Source organism: Sorex fumeus, unplaced genomic scaffold (assembly GCF_029834395.1).
Source record: "Sorex fumeus unplaced genomic scaffold, SorFum_2.1 ptg000098l, whole genome shotgun sequence".
Lineage (NCBI taxonomy): Eukaryota > Metazoa > Chordata > Mammalia > Eulipotyphla > Soricidae > Sorex > Sorex fumeus.
Window position 1 is genome coordinate 21097268 of NW_026606155.1, and position 24715 is coordinate 21121982.

Below are 24715 nucleotides of genomic sequence, written 5' to 3' on the forward strand. Positions count from 1 at the left end.
TCAGATCAAGCTGAGGTCTGTGGCTTTGTGGTTTCACTTGTGTTTGCATAGCACTAATGCTGTGTGGTGACAGACAGCGGGGGAGGCTGTCTTGTGTACCAGGACCAGGTAAGTTGCTTGAATTTCACATTTTTTTGTTGCTTAGTGTGCAGTTTTAAGTAATGCGCAATACATCGTTCAGTTAATCCACAGATAGCTCCTATTCCGAACCTTAGTTATTAGGTTGGTATTTTGCCACAGGTTTTCACCAGCCCTGATTCAAACATCTTATCTTTCACCAGCATTTAAAATAAAACATACAACTTCTCATTTCCTTGAGTGGCATCTTAATGCTGTGTACGTGAGATGGCGTTCTCTAAAAACATTTAAGCGTCATCATCCTCTCCCTTGCTTTTGTTGACTGTTTGTGGGGTACCTGGGTGGTGTGTCACACAGGTGAGACACTTGCTCCACTGCAGCGCCATACACCCTAGGTCTTTGGGATATTTTTTAAGAAGTGGAAAACAAATTTCAAGATCTTTTTTTTCTTTTTGGGTCACACCCGGTGATACTCAGGGGTTACTCCTGGCTCTGCACTCAGAAATCACTCCTGGCGGTGCTCGGGGAACCATGTGGGATGCTGGGAATCGAACCTGGGTTGGCCTTGTGCAAGACAAACGTCCTACTCATTGTGCTATTGCTCCAGGCCCTCAAGATTTTTTTTTTTTATAATGTAGGAGTACTGCTATTCATTCAACCGTTGATTAAGCTGATTGAATTGGGCATGAACTCCCCATTACTTTTTTTTTTTATTTTATTTTGAATGTTAATTTTATTATTTTATTATCATTTCCCCCACCCCTTTTTTTTGATTCACCGTGAGTTACAGTTACAAAGTTTTCATGTTTGAGCTTCAGTCATACAATCATCAAACACCCATCCCTTCATCACCACCAAAATCCCCAGTGTTCCCCCCCCACCCTTCCCCTGCCTTTGTGGCAGACAATTTCCCCCATACTCTCTCATTACTTTGGTTACATTTGATATTTCAACACCAGTCTCACCACTACTCAATGCTGCCGAAAAGCAATGCTAGATGACTTGTTTTGTCTTGCTTGTTATGGATAGAATATAATGTCAAGGAAATTCTTTGTCGTTCTCTTCTGGGAGTTTTAGTTTATAGTCTCTGGGTCTTGGCCGTTGATGAGATTACATGGAGGGGCAGTTTGCGAATGTGACTGCCAAGCTTCTGGAAAACTGGGGACCTTGGGGGAGGAGGCCCAGCCCCTATCCGAGCAGGCTTAGAGATCTCAGTCACTGGTTCCCGCATACCTGGCTTTTCCTGCCAGTCCGCTCTCTGGTGAGTTTCATTCCTGGGTGAGGCTTGACCCCTCTTGGGTGAGCCTTGTTGAAGTGAGCATGTGGAGAGTGTCCTTGGGTATGGAGGCAGTCAGGTTCTGGAGGTTTTCAGCTGCTGAGTTTCTGCTTGGGACAGGGAAGGAAACTTGACACCCCCCCCCCCCCCCCCAAGCAGGCCTGGAGCTCTCAGTGATGGGTTCCTGTCAGCTTCCACACTACAGGCCCTAATTGCGTCTTTTGATCTCTTTCAAGATTTATGGGTCTCTGGAATAAGGCCAATAAATGAGCTTATATAGCAGAGCTAGAGGTGGTTGGTGGGTGTGTCTCCCATATACCTAACTTTAGGCTGTTTAATTTCTTGGTAAACTTGGCCCCAAGTTGTTGGGGTCTGGCCAAAGGCACAGCAGCAATTCTGGGGTATCTGGAAGTCTGAAGGCACCATCAGGCTGCTGATGCACTCGCCCTGCAGGTACAGGTTGACCTGCTCGCAGCACCATACCTCCTCCTTCAAGATTTTTTTTTTTACAATTTTCTTTTTTACTTTTTTTTTTTAATTAATTAATTTATTTATTGAATCACCATGGGAAAGGTTACAAAGCTTTCAGGTTTAGGTCTCAGTCATGCAAATATCAAGCACATTTCCCTTTACCAAAACTTATTTTTTACCATGAAGAACCCCAATAAAACCCCACCCCCCACCCCTCCCAGTCCCTGTGGGGCAGATGAATTCTAGTTAACACTCTATCTGCTTTGATTAGATTCATTGTTTCAATAAAAGATTCACCACTATTATTTAGAGTTTACCCCCCCCCCCCCCCAAATCAGACATGCTGACAAAGCATTGTGAAGTGATTTGCTTTCTACAGCTGGGTTCAAGAATTATATGTTGGTTTTGGATTTCTGCTATTTTACTTATTGACCCTGGAAGTATTTCTACTGAAAGTCAGATAGTTAAGAAATTGGTTTCTGTGCTCTGGAGTCGTGGCCATGCTGGAGAGCCGCTCGTGGGGGGCAACTGGTGGCCTCAGTAGGGCGCGAAGGGCGGACCGAAACGCCCCCCTTCCCATGAGGTTTTAGTCGCCCCCAGTCCCCCGGCTCATACCTGCTGTCCACAAGGCTCCCATGCGGCCGCCATCTTTCTTTCCAGAGAGGAGAAGGCGAATGGGGCAACACCCTTTCCCCTCCGGACAGACCTGATGGCCTGGATTAACGCATAGTCCGTTCACTTTTCTGCTCCAAGCTGCCGGGTTCTGCATTAAGTCCTTGTGCTTCTGGGGCCGTGGCCGTGCTGGAGAGCCGCTCGCGGGGGGCAACTGGTGACCTCGGTAGGGCGTGAAGGATGGACCGGAATGCCCCCCTTCCCATGAGGTTTTAGTCGCCCCCACACCCCCGGCTCATACCTGCTGTCCACAAGGCTCCCATGTGGCTGCCATTTTTTTTTTCTTTTTGGGTCACACCTGGCGATGCACAGGGGTTACTCCTGGCTCTGTGCTCAGGAATTACCCCTGGCGGTGCTCAGGGGACCATATGGGATGCTGGGAATCGAACCCGGGTCAGCCGCATGCAAGGCAAACGCCCTACCCACTGTGCTATCTCTCCAGCCCTTTACAAAAAATTTAAGAGATTTTTCTAGTGTTTTAACCTGTGCATAGTTAAACTGTTTTAAATAGACTACAAACAGCTGAATCCAAATGTTTATTTTTGTTCATTTTTCCATTTCAGCTAATTAGGTCTGCAGGACTAATGCTGAGCTTTTGGCGGATTTTTTGTCTTGTTTTGTTTTGGGACCACTCCTGGTAATACTCAGGCTCCTATGAACTTGTACTTAGCGTTCATTCCTGACAGCTCCTGAGGAACTGTATGAGGTGCTGAGAATCGAACCCGGGCTTCCTGTGTGCATAGCATGTGTTTGATTCTGTTGAGCCATCTCTGTGACCTGAGCTAATAAGCTTTAAGGGTTGCTATTTCCAGCTCTGCATGCCATAGCAAAATACCTAATAACAACATCTTAGGAAATTAGATTGAATAATTTATTATTTTAAAAAATACCTTGTGGAGTTCATGCCCCATTCAATCAGCTAATCAGTGGCTGAATAAATAGCAGTACTCCTACATTATAAAATAAATAAAAAATAAATAAAAAATACCTTGGGACTGGAGCGATAATACATCGGGTAGGGCGTTTGCCTTGCATGTGGCTGACCTGGTTTTGATTCCCAACATCCCATATGGTCCCCCGAGCACCGCCAGGAGTAATTCCTGAATGCAGAGCCAGGAGTAACCCCTGTGCATCGCTGGGTGTGAACCCAAAAAGCGAAAAAAAGAAAAAATACCTTATTCTTCACCTGGTCCCACCCTTCAAAGTTAAAGCAACTCTTTCTGTGACAGAGACAAATAGAAAACCCAATTTATGCTACCTGACGATCCACTCTTTGGCTGTCCTGTCATGTTCTGCTCTGGTGGTCGTGGTGGGAGGCAGTACTTCCCCAAGGGGTCAGCAGGATTGAAGTCTGAGAAGAAGAGTGTCTCGAGGGCCCGAGAGATCAGCCCTGTTCAGTTCGCAGCTCCACAGGGTCTCCAGAGCATCACTGGGTGTCCCCAGGGAGGCTCCCACGAATGGCTGGTGTGGCCAGGTCATCCCATGGCACCACAGCCCTGCATCCTTCCTTCCTTGGTTCGAACCTGGACGTCCCCCTTGACCGAACTAAACCAAACCAGTGGCCCGGGAAGACTCTTCTGCCCTCAGCATTGATCATACAGACCCTCCATGGTGGCCCTGGGACAGGTGCCAACTCCTTCTCAGTGAGGTTTTTGCTTGTATTCTTCTTTGGGGTGTTTGCTTCTTGGTTTGCTGGTTGGAGCGTGAAGTGCGGGCGGTCCTTGGCTCCCGGGCTGAGGCAGGAGCAGCGGGATTGGCAGTGCACTGCTTCCCAGGGCGGATCAAGGCAGAGATGGCGGGACTGGGGATGGCAAAGGAAAGGAAGGGCTGCCCCACAGTGGCCTCTCGCCCCATCCCTCTGTGGGAGCGTTCTCCTGACATTGCCTCTTTCTTCTCTTTACTGTTTTGTTTTGGTGTGCTTAGGACGAACATTGCTTTGTTGACCCTACTATACCAAATGTCAATTTGGATTTCTCTTTCTAAGAAGCGTGCATGAGAATTGTTCTGTCATTTTTCAGCCTTTCCCTTGGGCTGTTCTTTTTAAAGGCTCTGTGGAAGTAGTCCATAACATTTTATTTTATTTATCTCCTGAGTGCCCTCCTGTTGAATAAATATTTGAATTAAAGTGGAATATCAGATAAATCCTATGTTCTGGGACTGGAGAGATAAGTACGGCAAAGCTCTCTCTTGCCCTGACTGACGAGGTTTGATCCTTGGCACCACATTGGGTCCTGAGCACTGCCGGGAGTAATTCCTGAGTGCAGAGCCAGGAGTAATCCCTGAGCATCACCAGGTGTGGCCCCCCAAAAAACAAAACAAAACAATCTGTGTTCTCTCCTGAGGTTTTGTTTTGTTTTATTTATTTTGTGGGTGGCTACACCTGTCTATGGGCTTACTCCCAGCTCTGTGCTCAGGGACTCCTAGCGGTGTAGGGATCAGACAAAGGTCAGCTGTATACAAGGCAAGCGCCAGTACCTCTGTACCATCTCTCCAGCCCTCAGTGCCCAGGTTTGATTTCAGTAAGTCCAGCTTTGCATGGTTCCTGGTAACCTAATTGAGTATGACTTTTGCTCAGTATTTGGCAGAGCAACCTTCTCAGGTGTTTAAATGTGCCTTTTCAGCTCAGCTTGGTGAGCTGAAAACATTGTCTCCCAAATGGGGAGTGTGTCAGACCTCACTTGGCAGTGCTCAGAGGTCACATCCTTTGCTCCTCAGGGAACCATATGCAGAGCTCGGGATTAAACTAGGATCATTGCGTGCCAGGTGGACACCTTTGTCCCTGTGTTCCCTCTCTCTGCCTGGCAACTAAAATTGTTGGGGTGGCCACACCCAGCAGAGCTCAGGAATTACTCCTGGATCTGTGCTCAGAAACCACTCCAGCCAGTATTCAGGGGATAGTATGGGGTGCCGGGGGTGGGACCCAGGTCAGACGCGTGCATGGCAAGCACCTTACTTACTCCTGTCTTCTCTGGGCCCTCGCCACTCAATTACATATTCCTTCAGCTTCTGAATTTCCTGGTTTTGGGGGCAAAGCGTGCACCCAGTGGTGCTGGTGCACCGCATCCAGGCCTCCCTCATGAGGGCGTGGACTCCGGCTCGCTGACCCTCGCCCCAGCCTGACTTGGTGTTTTTCTTTCTCAGTCCAGTGTGCCTGTGTGTTAGCTCTTCCTCTGTTCCTCAGTAGTGCCAGCTGCAGTGTCCTGTGTCCTGCCTGTCCCGAGATGTTTGCCAGCAGCAAGTTCTTGTTGCTTTCCGGCACCCCACACAGATAGGTCCTTTGTCTGGAATACTTGTGATTTTAGCCAGAGCCAGGAATTTTCTGCAGCTGAGTAGAGGGAGGAGTCGTGGCTGTTTCCCTCTATTGAGAGGGTAGGGGTTAGGAGGGGGAGGGTGGGTGGGTGATTTCCCGGAATTTGAAATATTCCACACAATGACTCCTTTGATTTTTTTTCACCCCCCTCCCCTCAGGAACAAGGCGGATACCTGACCAACTCGTGATCCTCGACATGAAGCATGGGGTGGAGGCAAAAAATTACGAAGAGGTACGTCCTGTGTAACAGCCAGAGGAGGCAGTGGCCTGCTGTGCTGTGTCTGTGCCCTTCTCAGCAGTCATGTGGCGACCAGCTAGAATCCTATCGATAGACGAAAGTTGTGTTAACAGCCTTGAACAGGAAAATCCAACTGAAGGACTGAACCAACTGTTCCAGAAAAATGTTGGTATTATGATACAAATACACCATTGGCGCGCATTAGAAACTCTGTGTGTGTGTGTGTATGTGCATGTATTTATAGATGCTGTATATGTATATAGGAAGGAACCCCAAAATGTATATGTAGTTCATATTTTTTACAGTTATCTTTATTTTGGGCAGGACCCATCCTTTAAATTTTGGAAGAACCTTCCCTTTGTTGCCGATGTAACGGAGAGGGTTGCACACATGCTTGGGGAATTGCCCTTTGTGCTTACATACATGCTCATCAGAGGTGACTTCTGGTTGGTTGGTTTTGGCCTATGCCCAGTGATGCTCAGGGCTTACTCCTGGCTCTCGCTCAGAAATGAATCCTCGATGCTCAGAGGACCATAGGGGGTGCTGGGATTGAACCTGGGTCAGCTGCATGCAGGGCAAACACCCTACCTGCTGTGCTCTGGCTCTGGCCCAGAGGGGACACCCTCTGGTTCTGATGTTCGTGCACCTACTGGCACGTTCTGCCACCAAACTGCATCCCCAAGCCCTGGTTTCGGACATTTAAGAAATAGATCAAGATGGAGAGGAGACTGCAGGAGACAAAGGATAATGACAGTAGAAATATTCTCTGATAGGGAGCGTTAAAGAATAAAAACATACTTGGGGTTTGGTTTTGATTTTTTGTTTATTTTAACATTTGGGTATCAGTGGGATGAAAGGAGAAGGGAAAGGAGGATGTTGAGCCTTTTGCATCTTTGTTATGAGTGGTTCTGGGGGCAACATAAAATGGAACAAGATGCTGAAGAGCGTCTCTGAAACACCACTCGAGCTATTTAACAGAAGGTTGATCTTTACAGAAAGGTACAAGTGCTTTCATGCAGCTGGGAGTCTAGTGCAGCCGTTCCTGAAAGTGTAAAGAAGTAAAGACACTAAATGGGGAAAGTTGTTTCATTTTTTATTTTTTGTTTCGTGTTTTGGACTGTGCCTGGCATGCTCGGGGCTTACTCCTGGCTCTTGGGGAACCCAGTTGGGGTATTGGGAATCAAACTCAGGTCAAGGATGCATGCAACGCAAGTGCCCCCTGACTACTATCTCTCTGCCCCAATGGAAGTTGTTTTAGAAATCTAAGAGAAGTTTCTAGGGATGATGGAACCGCAAGTGTGTCATGTTTTAGGGCTGAGGCAGGAGCAGAGTGGTCAGGACTGCCCCCTGTATCCTGGGAGCAGGAAGGCCCCCATTGCAGCGCCAGGGCCTCCCTCCTTCTGGTGTCAGTGCTCCGGAGACCCAGGTGACACTGAGTTGATCCTTCAAAGCCAGGCATAGGGTGCAGTCATGAGGAGAGGGCAGTTTCCAGTACTTGGAATTGCTCGTCTCTTTTCAGGCTAGTGTAATGAAAAGAGATAACAGGAAGAGAGGGAATTTAAGCATGAATTGAGAAAATCTTTTTAAAGTTTTACAATTCAGAAGACAGTTATCTTTAAATAGCATAATGCATAGCAAAGAACTGTTGGGAAGTTTCTGGGGCTGGAGCGATAGCACAGCGGATAGGGAATTTTCCTTGCACGTGGCTGACCCTGGTTCGATTCCCAGCATCCCATATGGTCCCTTGAGCAGAGCCACGAGTAGTAACCCCTGAGCATCGCCGGGTGTGACCCAAAAAGCAAAAAAAATAATAATAATAAAAACTGTTGGGAAGTTTTAAGTGTCAAACTCCAGGCGTTATCTTTATTCCAACGGTCGAAAGTAAAATTAATTTTCAATTTTTAAATTACCACTACTGTTCATCTTTTAAGAATAACATAGGCAAACATTCATTCAGTTCTGAGTACGAAATTTTACCTGTTGTCTTCTCCCTAACAAGATGGCTGTCGTATTAGGTATTTCTTAATATGGCACTGATTAGACATTCGAAACAACTAGTTCTGTTATAGACAGTATTATTGCATATTAGTATGTAAAATGATGTGGACATACTTTTATTGACGTGTACAATTGTAGAGTCCCACAGGCCTCCTGGAATTCCCATCACCCTTGGACTTTCTCTTCCCTGACCTTTTGCTTATCCTGAGGGGAATCCCTAGCAGAAAGGAAACCGCAGCACTTCCTCGGCCTGCTTCCTGCTCTGGAAAGCAGCACCTTAGGCCTTTCTCGTCACTCAGATTCTAAGTTCTGGTAACCAAGAAACTCCTCCCGCTACTTATAAACCCCCAAGCCCCCAAGTAATTCTGCATTGAGACAGAGGAGCAGGGGCCGTGGCACAGGCCAGAGAGCATCTCTTTCTGTCTCTCTTGAGCCCTGCTTAGAAGGAGCAGTTTGTGGTCTCTGGGTGAGCGCCGTGACAGGAGCGAGGATAGTGGACACCGGTTGCTGGCTGGCCCGGAGACCACTGTGCATAAGCCCAGGGTGGAGGAGATACTTGCCCTCAGGCTCTTGGTAGCTCCTTTTGGAGTCATTATGTCGGCTCAGGAAAGTGGTACATCCCTTTCATTTTCTAATCTAAGATAGTATGCCGTCATATTTCTGGATTTTATAATTCTGAAATTTTAGGTGGTCCCATAAGATTCAGTAGTAATGATACACCTTTTTTTGGTTTGGGGGCCAGACCCAGTGACACTGGGGGGGCCTCTTCTGGTGATGCTCAAAGAACCACAGAGTGCTGGGGACCAGATCTGGGCCTCCTGCCTACAGACCTGCATTCAGCTCCTTGAGTTCTCTCTTGCCTTCCAGTGTCTCAGTAGATGGGCTGGGTGCCACATCACCTACTGCCTTGTTATGGGGGATTTAATGAGCTGCTCTGTGTGGCATTGTCATGTAAACACAAATGTAAGAGTGTTTGGGAGGCTGAATCCCTGCCATGCAGTCAAAAAGCAGAACATTTTCAAAGAGAAAGTTTGTGTTTTCTGAAATCAAGCTCTTTGGATTCCCTGTGTTACATTTTAAGGACCTCTCACCATTGTTCTTTACTCATCAGAGTGGCGTATTTGTAGAATCAATATGAGAATTGAGCCAATTCTTTTTTTAGTCTGTGGTCTGTGAACTAGAGCAGCTATTTGTAGGGGACTTACTGTCTAATCATGCAGGCGTGGGAATGAAGGCAGTTGTTATCCACAACCATCTGACATCCTTTAACCCTTGGGCTCTCTGTGCCCCATTGTGCTGTGAATGTCAGTATTTTCAACACAACTAAAACCTTGTTTTGCCCAGGGTTTCTATTAGTCTGTTGTTTGCTGTCTACTTGCTACCCCCCAAAACAGTTACCCTGGTTGGAGCAACCACTAAACACTTTCCGCAAGTTCTCTTTCTCTGAATGCCTCAGGAGGAACAGCTGTGATTCTCTATTCAGATCCCTTTCTTGACATAGACGCAATAACGATGCCTAACGCAGTCCTCTTACTCCTTTCTGCTGTCCCCCAGAGACTGCCCATGCTTCTGACAGAGTGGGCCGATTCTTGCTGCGTTCGAGTCAGCTCTCAGATGGGCAGTACGGCCTGAGTTCAGTCCAGCTGACAAGAGCTCCTGCGCCGAGACTTCCACTCAGACACACGTATACAAGTAGACTTGTCTTTGATGGAAACAGTTCTTTATCTTGTATCAGGCTTCTAGAATTCCTAGGGACTAGTGGGTGGCCACTGTGGCAGAAACAAGATAATCTACTGAATTTGGCTCTCCACGAGAAGATGCTTGCAACAAGCAAAAGAAATCCAGTGATTCTCTTGAACGGCAGTTTTCCACCCCAGAGACAAGTCTACTACTTGTCCACATGGGTATGTGATGGAAAAGCAGTTTTCCAGAGTCAACGACTTTCCTTGGAATAACTCTGAACTTTTCAGGTTCAGATCATCGGGGATATGAGGGTGATCTGACCACTAGAGTCAATTGGGCCGATTGGGCTGGCTGGTGTGGTGACCCCTTCCCCCTCACCACTGCGTGTGCACCACTCCTGAAGCTGTGCTCTCCATAAGAGCAACGCTTCCCTGAGTAAGGGACACAGCCTTCAGTTGGGGGCATGTGAGGGGCTGTGCGCCCTTGCTGGAGCCTCCAAACAAGCTCTCAGCTCAGTAGTGAAAGGTTCAGATATGATGTAGTCCACACGCACCCGTGCACACAGGCAGCACATGAATACACACACTTTATGACTTCCCGGCTTCCAGAGAGTGTCCACTATTGCTGGTGAAAGCAACAGCTATTGTGGTTCTTTGTACACATTAGATAAAACCGGGCCTCCTGAAAGCCAGTGCCGAGTGAAAGTGGATGTGGAGTGCTCTCCTCAGGGAGCCAGGAGCCCTTACCTACTGTCTTTCTTGAGAAAGCTGGCTTCTCTGAAGACGGTGTAGATCAGCCCTGAGTGTGTGTCAGACGTGCACGACTGTACAAAGTAGTCATCGTTTTCATTTCCTTGCATTCAAGGCCCACGTAAGAGACAGGGAATTGAGAGACATTGGTGACAAGGATTCTGCAACCCAAAGTAATAAGTGACTTTATGGAATCTTCCATCCTTTGATATAAAATGAGGCACATACTGTAGCTTCAATAATCTTTGATGGCTAAATGCAGACTACCAAGGGAATGGTGCCCCCTAGTGGAGATCCTGTGGTCACTTCAGACAGGTGGCTGTGTGTTCCCATCAGACGGTCAGACAGGGTCTGTGTGTGTTTTGGTGTGACTGTTTTGTGTAGGAATCTAACTCAGGTCTCACACATTCACAGCAACCGCTGTATTGCTGAGCCCCATTCCTGACCCTTCGTTTTGTTTTTATCAAGCAGTTGATTAAACACATGTCATCCACTCAGCCATGGAGGAGTAAAGTTGAATAGAACAACCAAATTGCCTTTGTCAATCCCTCTATGGTTTCACATGAGAGCATAAAGTTATATATGTATGAGGGTAGACATGGAATCTTGACAGTGGTTTTCTTCTAAGCTCTTTGTACCGACTGTGATAGAATGTCTAAATGATACTCATTGACTACTTATAGTCCCAGGCAAGTGAAGAAGAGGATCTTCCTAAGAATGCTTATTTGTATTGTTGGGGTATAAAATTATTGTGAAGTCTCGGAAGTTCAACGAGTAAACGAGACAAAGTTACCCAACTCTTTGCAGTCCTTCCTGGCATTTTTGAATCAGAAAACAGTTTGTGTCACCAGCTTGTTTTCTTCTTGAAATAAAGTATAAACTCAGACTTGAGGCCCAGTCTCGTCTCCATCAAACTCTGAAACCTTGAAAAAAGTATAGATAGCATGCTGAGGTTCCAGTTTCTTCATCAAAAATCTTCAGGGATATTCATCGAATAGGGGTCTGAGAATTGACTGATGCTGCCAAATATAAGCCACATATATGTTCTGGGTATTTACTGTGAGGTCTAGTTAATTTATTATACCTAACCCTTTATTTCTTTCACTTTAACTCCAGCCCAATTTTGACCTTTAGTTCTGAAGCCTCTCCCCCAGGCACCTCGTAAATCTCGCTTGCGTGTTCATGCACTTGTAACCCAGAAGCATCCATCCTCTGCCCCGGCTTCCGGCACTCCCACCTCTTCCAGCTGGGCTGTGTGCCTCTAAACATCAGCACTGCCCTCTCTGCGGTGTGGTTCGCAGGTTCCCTCAGCCTTTCTCTCATCTTCCCCTCTTCTCGGCTCTTTCACAAGACCCACTCTCTCCATGTTAAACCTTCATTCATCCTTCCAGCTGTCGTGAGTCACTTCCTACTTTAATTTTTTTCTTTTTGAACTTGATTGTTTGTGTGGGAGGGGCCCGCCTGGTGGTGCCCAGGGAAGCATGCAGCAGTTCTGGCGCGCCCTGCGGTGCCAGGGGTCAGCTCTGAGACCTCCATGGGAAGCATGTGCTGCTGCCCTTTGACTCATTCATTTCACTTTGTTTGTTTGGTTTTTTTTTTTTTTTTTTTGCTTTGTTCTTGGTTTTGTGTTGGGCCGGGCCTGGTGATGCTCAGGTCTTACTCTTGTCTCTGTGCTCTCTGGGCATATCCATTGTACTATCTCAGGGCGGGCCAAATTTAAAGGGGGAAGAAAGTATAGAGAGGGCTGAACAAGAATCTCATTGAGGAAATACAATTGGCTCTGGGGGCTTGGAGTATAGTTTGGGACTGAGCACATGTTTGCTGCCCTATAAAGGCCCTGGTGGGGCTCTTTAGTATATAGTCTGGAATACATTGTAGCAGGTGAGGAGGGTGTGGGTCTAGAAGCACTGATACATTCGAGAAGACTTTACTGCCTTAACAAGTCACAGGACAGTGGCTCAAAGAGAATCCCATTTACGAATATGCTTTAATCTTGTTTTCTGTGTGCACGTGCAATGGCATGTTTGTCTTCTAAGAAGACCCTAAAAGATAAGCACCTTGTATATGAGCATGGTTGTCTCTGATATGCTTTGGTTCATTTTTGTGGGTGTGGCACCACCTGACAGTGCTCCGGGTTTAGAGGGCCTGCCGTGCGGCATTTGCTGAGTGCGGTCAGGCAGCTCTGCTCCTTGTGCTTCCTGGAACCGTGGGCAGCTTCCTGCCGCACCACAACCAAGTGTCTTCAAACACCAAGAAGGTGTGACTAGGATGTGTTAGCCTCATGGTCAGGAAGGCTGACGTAGGAGACCACGTGTCTGAGCACTGCCGCAGCCCCTTGCAAGCACCACAGCCACAAGGAGGGTCCCAAGTAAGTAACAGGCCCCTACGAACACCTATGTAGGCAGCGAGGCCTGATGGAAGAGCACCTCAGCCAGGCTTGTGTGGGGCCCGCCTACCCCCGAGCAGCGGGCAGAGGGGATTGAAACTGTCTCTGTGTCTAAGTGATCTAAGACCTGCAATTTGACCATCCTCAGAAACAAATTTTTTGTCTTGTTGTTACCTCCCCAGTGGCGGCCACCCCCAGTAGCACTCTGTCCAGTGAAGCCCACCTGAGGAGTCAGTTTGGGCCCAGGGGTGCTGGGAGCACTAATGTTACTATAGCAATGCTTGGGGGTAACCAAGCAGTGCTTGGGGGACAGTGTGTTGCCAGGGATCAGACTATGGGCCTCGAGCATGCAAGGCATGGGGCGCAGCCTTTTGGACTATTTCTGCAGCTCCTACAAAATTAATTTCAATCCCATCATTCTTCTATGGGTTTAGGCCTTTAGGCGATTGTCATTTAATTAAAACAGAGGAGGAGGAGGGATGGAATAGTCTTCAAGAATCTTTTAAAATACTATTTTCGACTGGCAGAGGCACAGCGAGTTTCACTTCTTGTTCCTTTGTGAGTTTCTATTTAGGAAGCCTTAAATAATTTCTCTCTAAAGAAGTATGTCATTGCCTTTATAATTTCTCATTCAGAAAGCTTTGGAGGAGGAAGTACAGAGCAGAGGAAAAATGTTAAACAGACCAAGCTTTTTCCTGAATTTCTTTGCTTTGTGGTTCTGTATGAATCAGTCAACTGCTTCATGGTCTCTGTGAATGGTTAGATCCTAGCATTCGGACATTCTGTTAGTAGCGTGCCTTGCTTAAATCGTACCCATTTTTCTTTTTTCTTTTCTTCAACCATCAGTCAAGCCATAACTCTCACCAGCATTTTACAAAAGTAAGAAAAGGTGTATTTGGTGAAAGAGAATGTAGGCAGATCATTGTAAACCTGTCTCACACATTTTTACATGCTTTTAAGATAAACTCAACTTTATATCCCTGGCTTAGGAGCAGTTTTTTTTAAACGAAGTTTTGTGCCTCAAGGTTACACTTCAAGGAAATCTCGGTGGTATTTGGGTGACCATGCAGTGCTGGCAAGCACCTTTGCCTCAGTACTCTCTTCAGCCTTGTCAGTCAAGAGTGAACAAGGCAAACGCCCCTGAGCTCTGTTCACCTCGTGTTACCTGCTATTAACATCTAACAGGAAGTAAAGAGAGGCGTTCCATAGAGAATTAGAGTAAATAGAAAATTAAGCAGATGTAGGAAAAATATTGAAGAATTCTTTGGAACTTTTAAAGAAGTTTGTATATGAGAGTTTTAAGTTCTGGAAAATTCTGGTGATATACCCCTGTTTTGGACCACATCATTTGAATTTTGATAAGAAAAATAAGTGAAGTTTTTGCTCTTCTCATATATATATTTTGCCATTAAATACCCTTGAAGGTTTTTACAGTTCTTTTAGACTAAGAAAGGAAGATAATTAATGTCCTTTTTTTTTGGTGCCTTTCCTTCCTTTGAAGAGATTCTTTGAAGATTTCATTTCATTTTAGGGGGATTTGAGTCCTTAAATTCTTTGAAGATTTTTTTGATTACTGCCTGCCATTTTAAAAACAAAGAGGGATGCTAGTTGGGTTTTTTTGTTTTGTTTTGTTTTGTTTTGAACAGACCTAGGACTTATTTGGACCTAGGATTTATCTGCTCTCTGGAGTAGTGGTGTAGCCCTTACGCTATGTGGGACTTAAATAAGAAAACCAAAAGTCCCCAGTTCTATAGTTTGACTTTGTGGTGTGGGGTTGGGCCACCCCTTGGCAGTGGAATAACCCTGTGATGCTAGGGATTGTACCAGGGTCAGCCTTGTGCAAACCAACCCCCTTAATCCCTGCTCTCTCTCTCTCTCCCTCTCTCTCCCTCTCTCTCTCTCTCTCACCCTGTAGTTTGACATTTAAAAACATTTTTTTGGCAAAAGCAATAATTCAGGACTTTATTTGAAGGACTAACATCACTGTAGCACTGTCCTCTCGTTGTTCATCAATTTGCTCGAGCGGGCCCAGTAATGTCTCCATTGTAAGACTTGTTGTTGCTGTGTTTGGCATATCGAATACGCCACAGGTAGCTTGATAGGCTTTGCCGTGCGGGCAAGATACTCTCGGTAGCTTGCTGGACTCTCTGAGGGGGCGGAGGAATTGAACCCAAGTCGGCAGGGCCGGTCACATGCAAGGCAAATGCCCTACCTGTTATGCTATCGCTCCAGCCCAATTTATCACTAAGTGTGTGTGTGTGTGTGTGTGTGTGTGTGTGTGTGTGTGTACATATATATATAATAATACACATGCTATGGACAAACATATATAGCATGAGTAATCAAATGAATGGTACGTGAGTAAATGTAAATTAAAAGTGACAGTCACTAAAAATTACATAACTGTGGTAGATTTTTTTTTTTTTACCTATTTTCCCCTCATACCCATTCTATGTTGAAGGCTTACTCCTAGCTTTGTGCTCAGGAATCATTTCTGGTGGACTCAGAACAATATTGGGTTCTGGGGATCAGTGTAGCTTCATTTTGAGGGGGCCACGGAAGTAGCAGGTGGGGCATTGGCCTTGCATGTGACCATCCTGGGTTCTGTCTCTGACTTCCCATATGGTCCCCCAGGCGGTAAGTAAAGTAAAAGTAAAGGCCGTCCCGTTGATCATCGATTTGCTCGAGCAGGCCCAGTAACGTCTCCATTGGAGACTTTGTTGTTACTGTGTCTGGCATATCGAATACGTCACGGGGAGCTTGCCAGGCTCTGCCATGCGGGCGAGATACTCTCGGTAGCTTGCCGGGCTCTCCGAGAGGGGCGGAGGAATCGAACTCAGGTCGGCCATGTTGGCTGCGTGCAAGGCAGACGCCCTACCCGCTGTGCTATCGCTCCAGCCCGTATTTTTTTTTTTTTTTTTTTTTTTTGGTTTTTTGGGTCACCTGGTGATGCACAGGGATTACTCCTGGCTCATGCACTCAGGAATCACTCCTGGCGGTGGTCCAGGGACCATATGGGATGCTGGGGATTGAACCTGGGTCTGCCACTTGCAAGGCAAATGCCCTACTCCAGCCCCCAAGCGGTAATTCTTGAGTGCTGAGTCAGGAGTAACCCCCAAGGATCGCCAGGTGTGGCCAAAACAAACAAACAAAAAAGAATGTACTTTGACTCTTTATCCTAACACTGGAATTGTATATACTCATTCCTATTGCACCCCTGTTGGGAATTTACAAGTATTGTGTTGAATTCTGAAACCTTCAGTAAGTAGTCTGTCATGGCAGCTGGCCTGTGGCTATTTTCCTGGATGGGGTGGGGGGTGGGGGTGTCTTGTGGGAATTTGCTTTTGCTTTTCAGTGCTGCTGGTCGAACCCGAAGCCTGTGTTCTGCTGCTTAAGCCACATTCCCTGCTGTAGTGGTTTTGTTTGAGGGTCACACCGAGTAGTACTCGGGGCTACTGCAGCAGTGATTGTGGTGCTGGGACTCAAACCCAGGAACCTCACATGAAAAGCACATGTTTAGTCTTTTGAGCCATCTCCCCAAACACCCTGATGTAGTATTTTTAAAAGATTTCCTCCAGGAGCTAGAGAAATAGTACAGTGGTAGGACACTTGCCCAGCACACAGCTCACTTGATTCCAGCCCTGGCCCCCTGCACAGTCCCCTGAGCCCTCTGGGAGTGATCCAGAGTGCAGGGTCAGGAGTAATCCCCGAGCATCTCCAGGGGTGGCCCCAAGAATAAATAAAAATTTCCTTTGAAATCGAAGTAGAAAAAAACCTGAGATGGAAACACAAATGGTTTGCAGGGAATGGAAGAAAACCTGCATTTTATTATTGTATTGAATGATAACTAGAGGACTAGGATTTTTTTCTTTTACCCTCTCGGTGCCACATCTAACAGGGTAGAGGATTCTGGGGGTAGTAGAGAGCTATGTGTGCCAGGGATCAAACTAAGGACTTCATGTGTTACTTAGCCCCTGAAAAAAGATGCTTGAAATTTGGGGAAACTTATCCAAAGATCCCTCTGCTGCCTTGTGTTCCTTGCCAGAGCCTTTTTTTTTTTTTCAGAAGTGGGTTTATCTCATTTCATTCTTTTCCAGATTGCAAAAGTTGAGAAGCTCAAACCTTTAGAAGTGGAGCTACGACGCCTTGAAGACCTTTCAGAATCAATCGTCAATGATTTTGCCTACATGAAGAAGCGTGAGGAGGAAATGCGGGATACTAATGGTGAGGAAAGATGCCTCAGTTTCTCTATAGGAAGCTGTAAAGGAGAAGAGTCCCCAGACTGTAAATTCTGGTGCACCCTCCTTTTTTTTCTTGCCAAAGGGACTATATGGAAGGATAATTACTTTAGTGGTATTGCTGCTGCAGGTAATTCCCCTTGTTAAATTTTCAAGGGAATAAAAATTTCTTTTGTGGGACCAGAGCAGTAGTACAGCGGGTAGGGCCTTGCCTTGCACATGAACAACCTGTGTTTGATCCCTGGTACAACACATGGTCCCCAAGCATAGCCAGGAGTAAACCTTGAGCGCCGCTGGATGTGGCCCAACAAAACAAAAAGTTTATTTTGTGATATGCATAATATGGCCCTTTTCACCTGATGGTTATCAAATAAGTAGTTCTAATATTTATAAGTTCCAACATGTATAGAATGATGGAGAATGAAAAGTTCCCTGAAAAGTATGCTAGTTAGGGATAGAGTGAAGTTAATTGCTCCGTTTTTTGGTCTTTGTTTATCCTGCTGAATCCTCACTTCATTGCATTTACTATACTATGTTCTTAACAGAGTCAACCAACACGCGAGTCCTGTACTTCAGCATCTTTTCCATGTTCTGCCTCATTGGACTAGCCACCTGGCAGGTCTTCTACCTGCGTCGCTTCTTCAAGGCCAAGAAGTTGATTGAGTAATAAGGTCCAGTCTCCTCCCACTTGTATCTCAGCCGGCAGAACATCGCTGGGACGCGCCTGGCCTAAGGCATCCTACCAACAGCACCATCAAGGCGCGTCGGAGCTTTCTTGCCAGACCGATCTCTCTCTCTGTGGGAGGACATGGGTTCCCACGTACATCCAACAAGTCAATGAGGGACCTCTTTATATCGGTAGGATTTGGACTGGTTTTGCAACAATAAGACTATTATTAAATTCACCTATAACAGAAAAAAAGGGGGGAGTTACCTAGATAACGCCAAAGCCAGCATCTGTTCTGGGTTTCCTTGTATGATCTTTTGAACCATGTTTTCTTTCCTTCTCTACTTGCTCACCAGCTTGGGCTTCTCCTCTGGTTCCTTTACAAAAATTCGTATGACCATTCTGAACTTGTTTCATTCTGATTGTCCTCTTTGGATTTCCCTCCAAAAACACCCTTTCTCTTGACCCGTAGCTGAAATGTTTAGGTAGCTTCTGGTGGTATCTTTTCATAATTTTATGTCTCTTAAGAGAAGATGGATGTGGGCATCTCATAGAAATGAGCTTTGAACTATAGGAGATTCTCAGTTCCATTTTTATAGAGAATTAAAGTATTTGTGCTCAACTGCTTGAACTTTTTTTCTTGTGTGTCTATTTTACCACCTGTGTGGATTCTTGTGCCCACCTCCACAGGATGCAGATGCAAAATGCAGTTCCCTGGGCTACAGCCATGACTTTCCAACCTCTGGCAACCACTAATCTGTTCTCAATCTCCAATTTGTTATTTTAAGAATGTTACAGAAATGCAGTCATTTAGTATGTGACCTCAAAATTGTTTTTTCACTCAGCGTATTTCCTTTAAAACTCATTCAACTTATTTTATGCATCAATAATTTATTCATTTTTATTGTTCAGTAGTACTTTATGGTACGGATATACCACAAGTTTTTTTTAACTGTTCAGCCCTTGAAGGATATTGGGATTGTATTCAGGTTTGGGTCATTACTGATAAAGCTGCTCTGAACATTTGTGTATAGGTTTTTATATGAACATAAATTTTTGTGTCTTTGGGATAAATGCCCAGGAGAGCAATTATGGTAAGCACATTAGATTTTGTTAGAAACTGCTCTTATTTTCCAGAGTGACTCTATCCACCAATTATGATTGATTCACTTTCTTCACATTGTTACCAATGTTATGTTATTTTTTTAGTCATCTAATAGCCATGTGTAATGATACCTCATTGTGGTTTTAATTTGCAATTTTCCAGTGGCTAATGATGTTGAACATCTTTCAATGTGCTTATTTGCCTGTCATCTGTGCATCTTCCTGAGTGAAATACCTGTTCATGTCTCTTGCCTATTTTCAAATTAGATTATTCTTTTTCATGTTGAGTTTTAAGGGTTCCTTATATGTTCTGTATACATGCCATTGTCAGATATGTGGTTGCTTGAACTTTTAACATAACTCCTACCAAGGAAAATTTACATTCTTCTTACATGCCAGTCACTGACTTCATTCTTTAACATGGGGAGATGTGTCTTGCTCACGAATTCAGATATAGGAGGCATCAAAAAGTAGCACATCGAGGAGGATTGTGAATATAGCAAATACTTGAAAATAAATGCAGAATCAAAGCCAAGAATCATTGTGGGAATATGAGGTGCTTAAAGGCCACATTAGCAGTGTAGATAGAGGATATGCCTACAAATGACCACGTCATTATGCTTCGTCAGCGAATACTATCCCTTAACGTTTTCCCTGCTTCTCCCGGGAAAGCAGGTAGGAGTTTGTCTTTCTTGAAGGGAAGCCTCCCTTTTAGCCCTGCAGTGTTTTACAGGGCTTGTTACAGTGGCGAGAGTTCCAGGATTTAGGGGCATGCACCTGATGGTTATGTTGGAGTTAGCAGAAAATCCTGCTGTGCTGTCCCAGAGAGAGTATAGAGGTGGAAGAGGGAGTGAATTTTGTCAAAAGTCTCAGGGTGTGTCATTAGTGTTCCCAGCTACTGTGAGCTCCAAAACCTTTTGATTCCCTGGATGAATTCTTCCTCCCATGTAGCATTAAAGAGGTTCTTATTAATTTGTGCAACATCGCCACCTGCTGTAAGGAATTGGTCGGTGCTGCTGCTCTTGAGGACCTGGTGGCAGAATGCTCGCCACAAGGGCCTTAGATGTGGAACACACCTGTCTAGGGTATTAGATCTACTATATGGCTGGCCGTGCACCCAAAAGGGAAAAGAAGAAATCGTGCGTTAAGATCCATCCTTAGCATTTAATAGTAAGTGAAATTCTGTCCTGTACCATTAGCCTAATAAGATATTCTTTCATATTTCTAACTGGTGCCTTTCCCCTTTTTAGAAGCAAAGAAAACTGCTCAGTTGGTTATAGTCTTCTGTTCTGATACAGTTTCGAAAAACAATACAGGAATGGAGAACATTTTATTTCGCTTATTTTTTTTTTCTGCAAACATGACTTGTGAAACTGAAATGCTTCCATGCCCTTTCCTTTCATATGCCAAAATTATCAACAGAGACATTTGTGCTCTTGGTTTAAAGTTCACTGAAAAGACATCCTGATTTCGTCTAGAAGGTCAATTATTTGCTTTTCATTTGAATTTTGAAAATGGACTATTGTAAGAGCAAGTCAGCTTAAGAAAATGAGAATGTTACCTGCTCTCCTCTGTTTTTGAGCCTATTCAGTGTGATGTGTGCGATATAGATGAGAATGAGCGTTCAGCAAGCTTGGTTATGCTGTTGTCAGACCCGTCATGAGCCATTGTTTTGTTTCATGGAAAGAGGCATGTGGGATTTAGACAAATGCACTCGTAAGTGTTGGATTGGGATTTTTGTGTAAGTTTTCTCAAATAAAGGCTAGCAGAAAACATTGTAGGTGTATTCTTATGCTTTGAGTACCTCCGTCTGGATTGACAGTAATTCCTCCATGTTCCTTAATTTTTGAGCATGGCAAATTTTGCGTGATGAATTAAAGAAAAATATTATCTGTAATTTACTTCTAGATAGTTGTTGTGACCTATAAAAATTTTATTTTCTGGACCGAAGCAATAGTACAGTGGGTAGAGTGCTTGCCTTGCTCACCGCCAACCTGGGTTCGATTCCCCAGCACCCCATATGGTCCCCTGAGCCCATTCCCCTGAGCCCATCAGGAGTGATCCCTGAGCACAGAGCCAGGAGTAAGCCCTGAACACAGCTGGGTGTGGTCCAAAAGCAAAGCAAAACAATTTTTTGTATGCGTCTTACATGTATATGAGAGTTACAAATCTTCAGGAAGACTAGGGTTTCATAAAATAGACCATGGCTGTCGCCTGTCTCTTGAAAAATTGCTATTGGAATTCTTTTTTTTTTTTAACTTGGTTTTGGGATTTGGGTCCCACCTGACGGTGCTCAGGGGTTACTCCAGGCTCTGCACTCAGGAATTACTCCTGGAGGTACATGGAGGGGACTATATGGGATGCCCAGGATTGAACCCAGGCCAGCTGCATGCAAGGCAAGCGCCCTACCAGCTGTACCATAGCTCTGGCCCTGGAATTATTCTTCTAGAGGACCTTCTCCTTTATGCAGTTTTTATTTTTATTGATTGACTTATTTATTTTGCTTTTTGGGTCACACCTGCAATGCACAGGGGTAACTCCTGGCTCTGCACTCAGGAGTTACTCCTGGCGGTGCTCAGGGGACCATATGGGATGCTGGGAATCGAACCCGGGCCGGCCACGTGCAAGGCAAACGCCCTACCCGCTCTGCTATCTCTCCAGCCCCTATACACAATTTTTAAAAGGCCCTTCCCAATTTAGAAATCCCCAGGACTTGCTTTTTTTGATTTACCACACCACAAAACCCCACCCCAAAAGTCATTTTCTGCTTTCCTTTTATTGTACTTGAACGTTTTTCATAAAGCTGCTTTTCAAGAGACAAGTGTATATGTGTATATGTGCTTTTGTATATCCACAGACTAATTTGATTTACCCTCGTCCGTGTAAAATCTTATGCACGCGGAAGGTTGTGTGTTCACGGGCTCTCTGAACGGCTCTCTCTCACCGCCCGCATTCGGTGCTCTTGAGCCTCTGTGTGTGGCCTGGATCAGGATGGCTGTTGGTCAAGGGCAGACGAAGGAAGAAACGAGGGCCAGGCTGGTCGATATCAATTGTAGTTTATTCCAATCCTCTTCACTCCTGTCTCTCCTCTGCCTCCTTCTCTCCTGGGCCCCAATCTGGAACCCCTTCTCCTTCTGGCTCTGACTCTAGTTCTCTGGAGCCCGAGCTCTCTCACTTCTGACTCTGCTCTTCCAAGCTTACATCTTAGTTTATATAGCAGTCACATAAGGCGGTCACACAAAGGTGGGTTGAACATCGACAAATCAACAATGAGAGGTAAGACCACTCCTCCAGGAGATTGACTCAAGGATAAAAATCTCATCTAAAGAGATTACTCCAGATTACTAGGAGATCCGCTCAAGGGTGAGATCCCAAAGAGAGTAATCAGCTAGTAATCTACTTAAATAGTTGTAGTAAATCTACTTATAATATTTCTAGCAATGTCATTCTGTGTGAGCACAGTAAAAGATATAAACATCTCATTATACATTCCGCAGTCCTCAGACCAGGTTAGTCTTCCTAGCCCCAGCAGGGTCCTAGTCTCGTCATTACTTTCTTTTGGATCATGACAGCATTTGTCCATGATCATGCCCTCAACTTATAGTTGACTATCGTGGCGCCTTAGCCTGGCCCATTTTGATGCCAGGGTAGCTCACAGCTTGCCCTGGGTCCATTCAGTCCCTTGTCGGGACCCTGCTTTTGGGGTGCTAGGAACTAAGGGCAACTGAGTCAAGAAAGCAGATGCCCAGGAGTAAATATTATTCGGAGTCAATCAACTCCCAAGTTACAAAGCGTAATATTAACTATCTTCCTGTGTCCATAGAGAAAGAACATTGCTTTAAGGTAAACTATTCAAAAGACATAAGGAGAGGAGAAAAGCAATATTAACTTATAAGTTCAGTGCCCTGGGATGGGTGTGACCCAATAAACCTAAGCTACCTGAGGAAGGACAAAGTAGTGTTATCCTACACATCCATTATTATCCTCAAACAAATTGGTAATGAAGTAAAATCCAACATTTGAATATAGCTATTCTAACTTCAGGGGCCATAGAGTACTATGGGTAAGTTGTTTCCTTGCATGCAGCCAGTCCTGGTTTGATCCCATCTGAGCACCATTGAGAGTGATCCCTCAGCAAAAGCCAGGAGTAGCCCCAGAGCACCATGTAGTATGGCCCAAAACTCCCCTACTTTTTTTTTTTTAACTCAAGAAGCCTCAAGAATAGCTAAACAGTGCCTGATAGTTCAGCAGCTAAGGTGCTTGCCTAGGTTGCTAGTTTCGGTCCCCAGCATGCCGTGTGATCATCACCCTAAGCACTGCCAGGACTGATCCTGGAGTAAGCTGAGCATAGCTGGGTTGGTCCACCCCACCACCCAAAAAAAGTCTTCTTGTGGACTCAAAGATAGCTCAGCAGGCTGAAGCACGTGCATGCCAGAGACAGGGTGGATACCCAGCCCAGTATTTGGGCCCTCTAGCACTGCGACAAAGTAGCCCTGAGCAGTTGGCAGGATTAGCCTGAGGACTGTCAGGTATGCCCTCCTCCCCAACCGTGGCTCACATGACTGAAGCACATGGCACTGAATGGCTCCTGAGAGAGACTGGCTTCAATCTCTAGCACCCCATGGTCCCCTGAGCATCATTGGCTGTGGCCCAAAAAACAATACCAGGAGTCTTTATTGCTGTTGGTTTAGACAACAGGAATGAATTTAAATGTCTCGTCGTATCTTACACTTCTTAAGTGACTGTACATATTTTACAAATTATTAAACCTACTGCAGTGGTATTTCAAGTACAGTATTAACAAAAATTAAAAATGTTTAAAAATGTGAAATTCAGTTGGCTGCAGACAAGGCAAGCAAACACCTTACCTACTGTACTATCTCTCAAGCCTGAGGCTTTAAAGTTTTGGCTGAAACCAACTCAGTTTCTTGGAATGTAAGTCAACACTTCAGATTTTTGGGGGGCCTGAGCAATGGGACAGCGAGCATGGTGCTTACTTGCATGCAACCAACCTGTGTTTAGTACCTGGCACAAAGGTCCCCCAAGCAACTCCAGGAGTGACCCCAGGGAGCAGAGCAAGAATTAAGCCCTAAGAACACAGGGTGTGGCAAAAAAAAAATAATAAGGACTTGTCCCATCCTTTGGGCTGGAGCGATAGCACAGTGGTAGGGCATTTTCCTTGCAACAGCCGGCATGGCTGACCCAGGTTCAATTCCTCAGCCCCTCTCGGGGAGCCTGGCAAGCTACCAAGAGTATCTAGCCCGCACGGCAAAGACTGGCAAGCTCCCCGTGACATATTTGATATGCCAAACACAGTAACAACAAGTCTCACAATGGAGACATTACTGGGCCTGCTCCAGCAAATCGATGAGCAACTGGAGGACAGTGCTACAGTCCCATCCGTTAAAAATAAAATTAAAAATACATTTTTTAATGTATTGAGCTGAAGCATACCCATTTAAACAAGCACTATCAATCATCAAAGTGCCTTCAAATAGGAGGTGGCGGATGGAATCATCTGGAATGTTGTCACTAGTTTAGCTGTCACTGATTTAATATCTAGGCTATTTCTCCAAGACAGGTTGACTAATGCTTGGCTTGGAAAGATCCCCTACCTAAAATGCCGTCCTAAAAGCTTGTCCTTTTCCTATAATAGCAGTCAGACACTTAAAATTCTCTGGTAGTTGCAGTACTTTAAATCTCTCTGTACAGGGGGCTAGAGCAATAGCACAGTGGGTAGGGTGCTTGCCTTGCACGTGGCCAGCCTGGGTTCGATTCCCAGCATCCCATATGGTCCCCTGAGCACCACCAGGGGTGATTCCTGAGTGCAGAGCCAGGAGTAACC

At 45.4% G+C, this 24715-nt stretch overlaps 1 protein-coding gene across 1 annotated transcript in view; it reads left to right on the top strand.

Annotated features, from left to right (window-relative positions):
• Positions 1–20645, top strand: part of TMED10 (transmembrane p24 trafficking protein 10) — a 46436-nt gene extending 25791 nt beyond the window's left edge. Inside the window, exons 3-5 of the mRNA XM_056133767.1 lie at positions 5966–6039; positions 16959–17085; positions 17645–20645. Coding sequence (XP_055989742.1) covers positions 5966–6039; positions 16959–17085; positions 17645–17766 — 323 coding nt within the window. The 3' untranslated portion in view covers positions 17767–20645. The remainder of the gene's footprint in view (positions 1–5965; positions 6040–16958; positions 17086–17644) is intronic.
• Positions 20646–24715: the final 4070 nt, after the last annotated feature.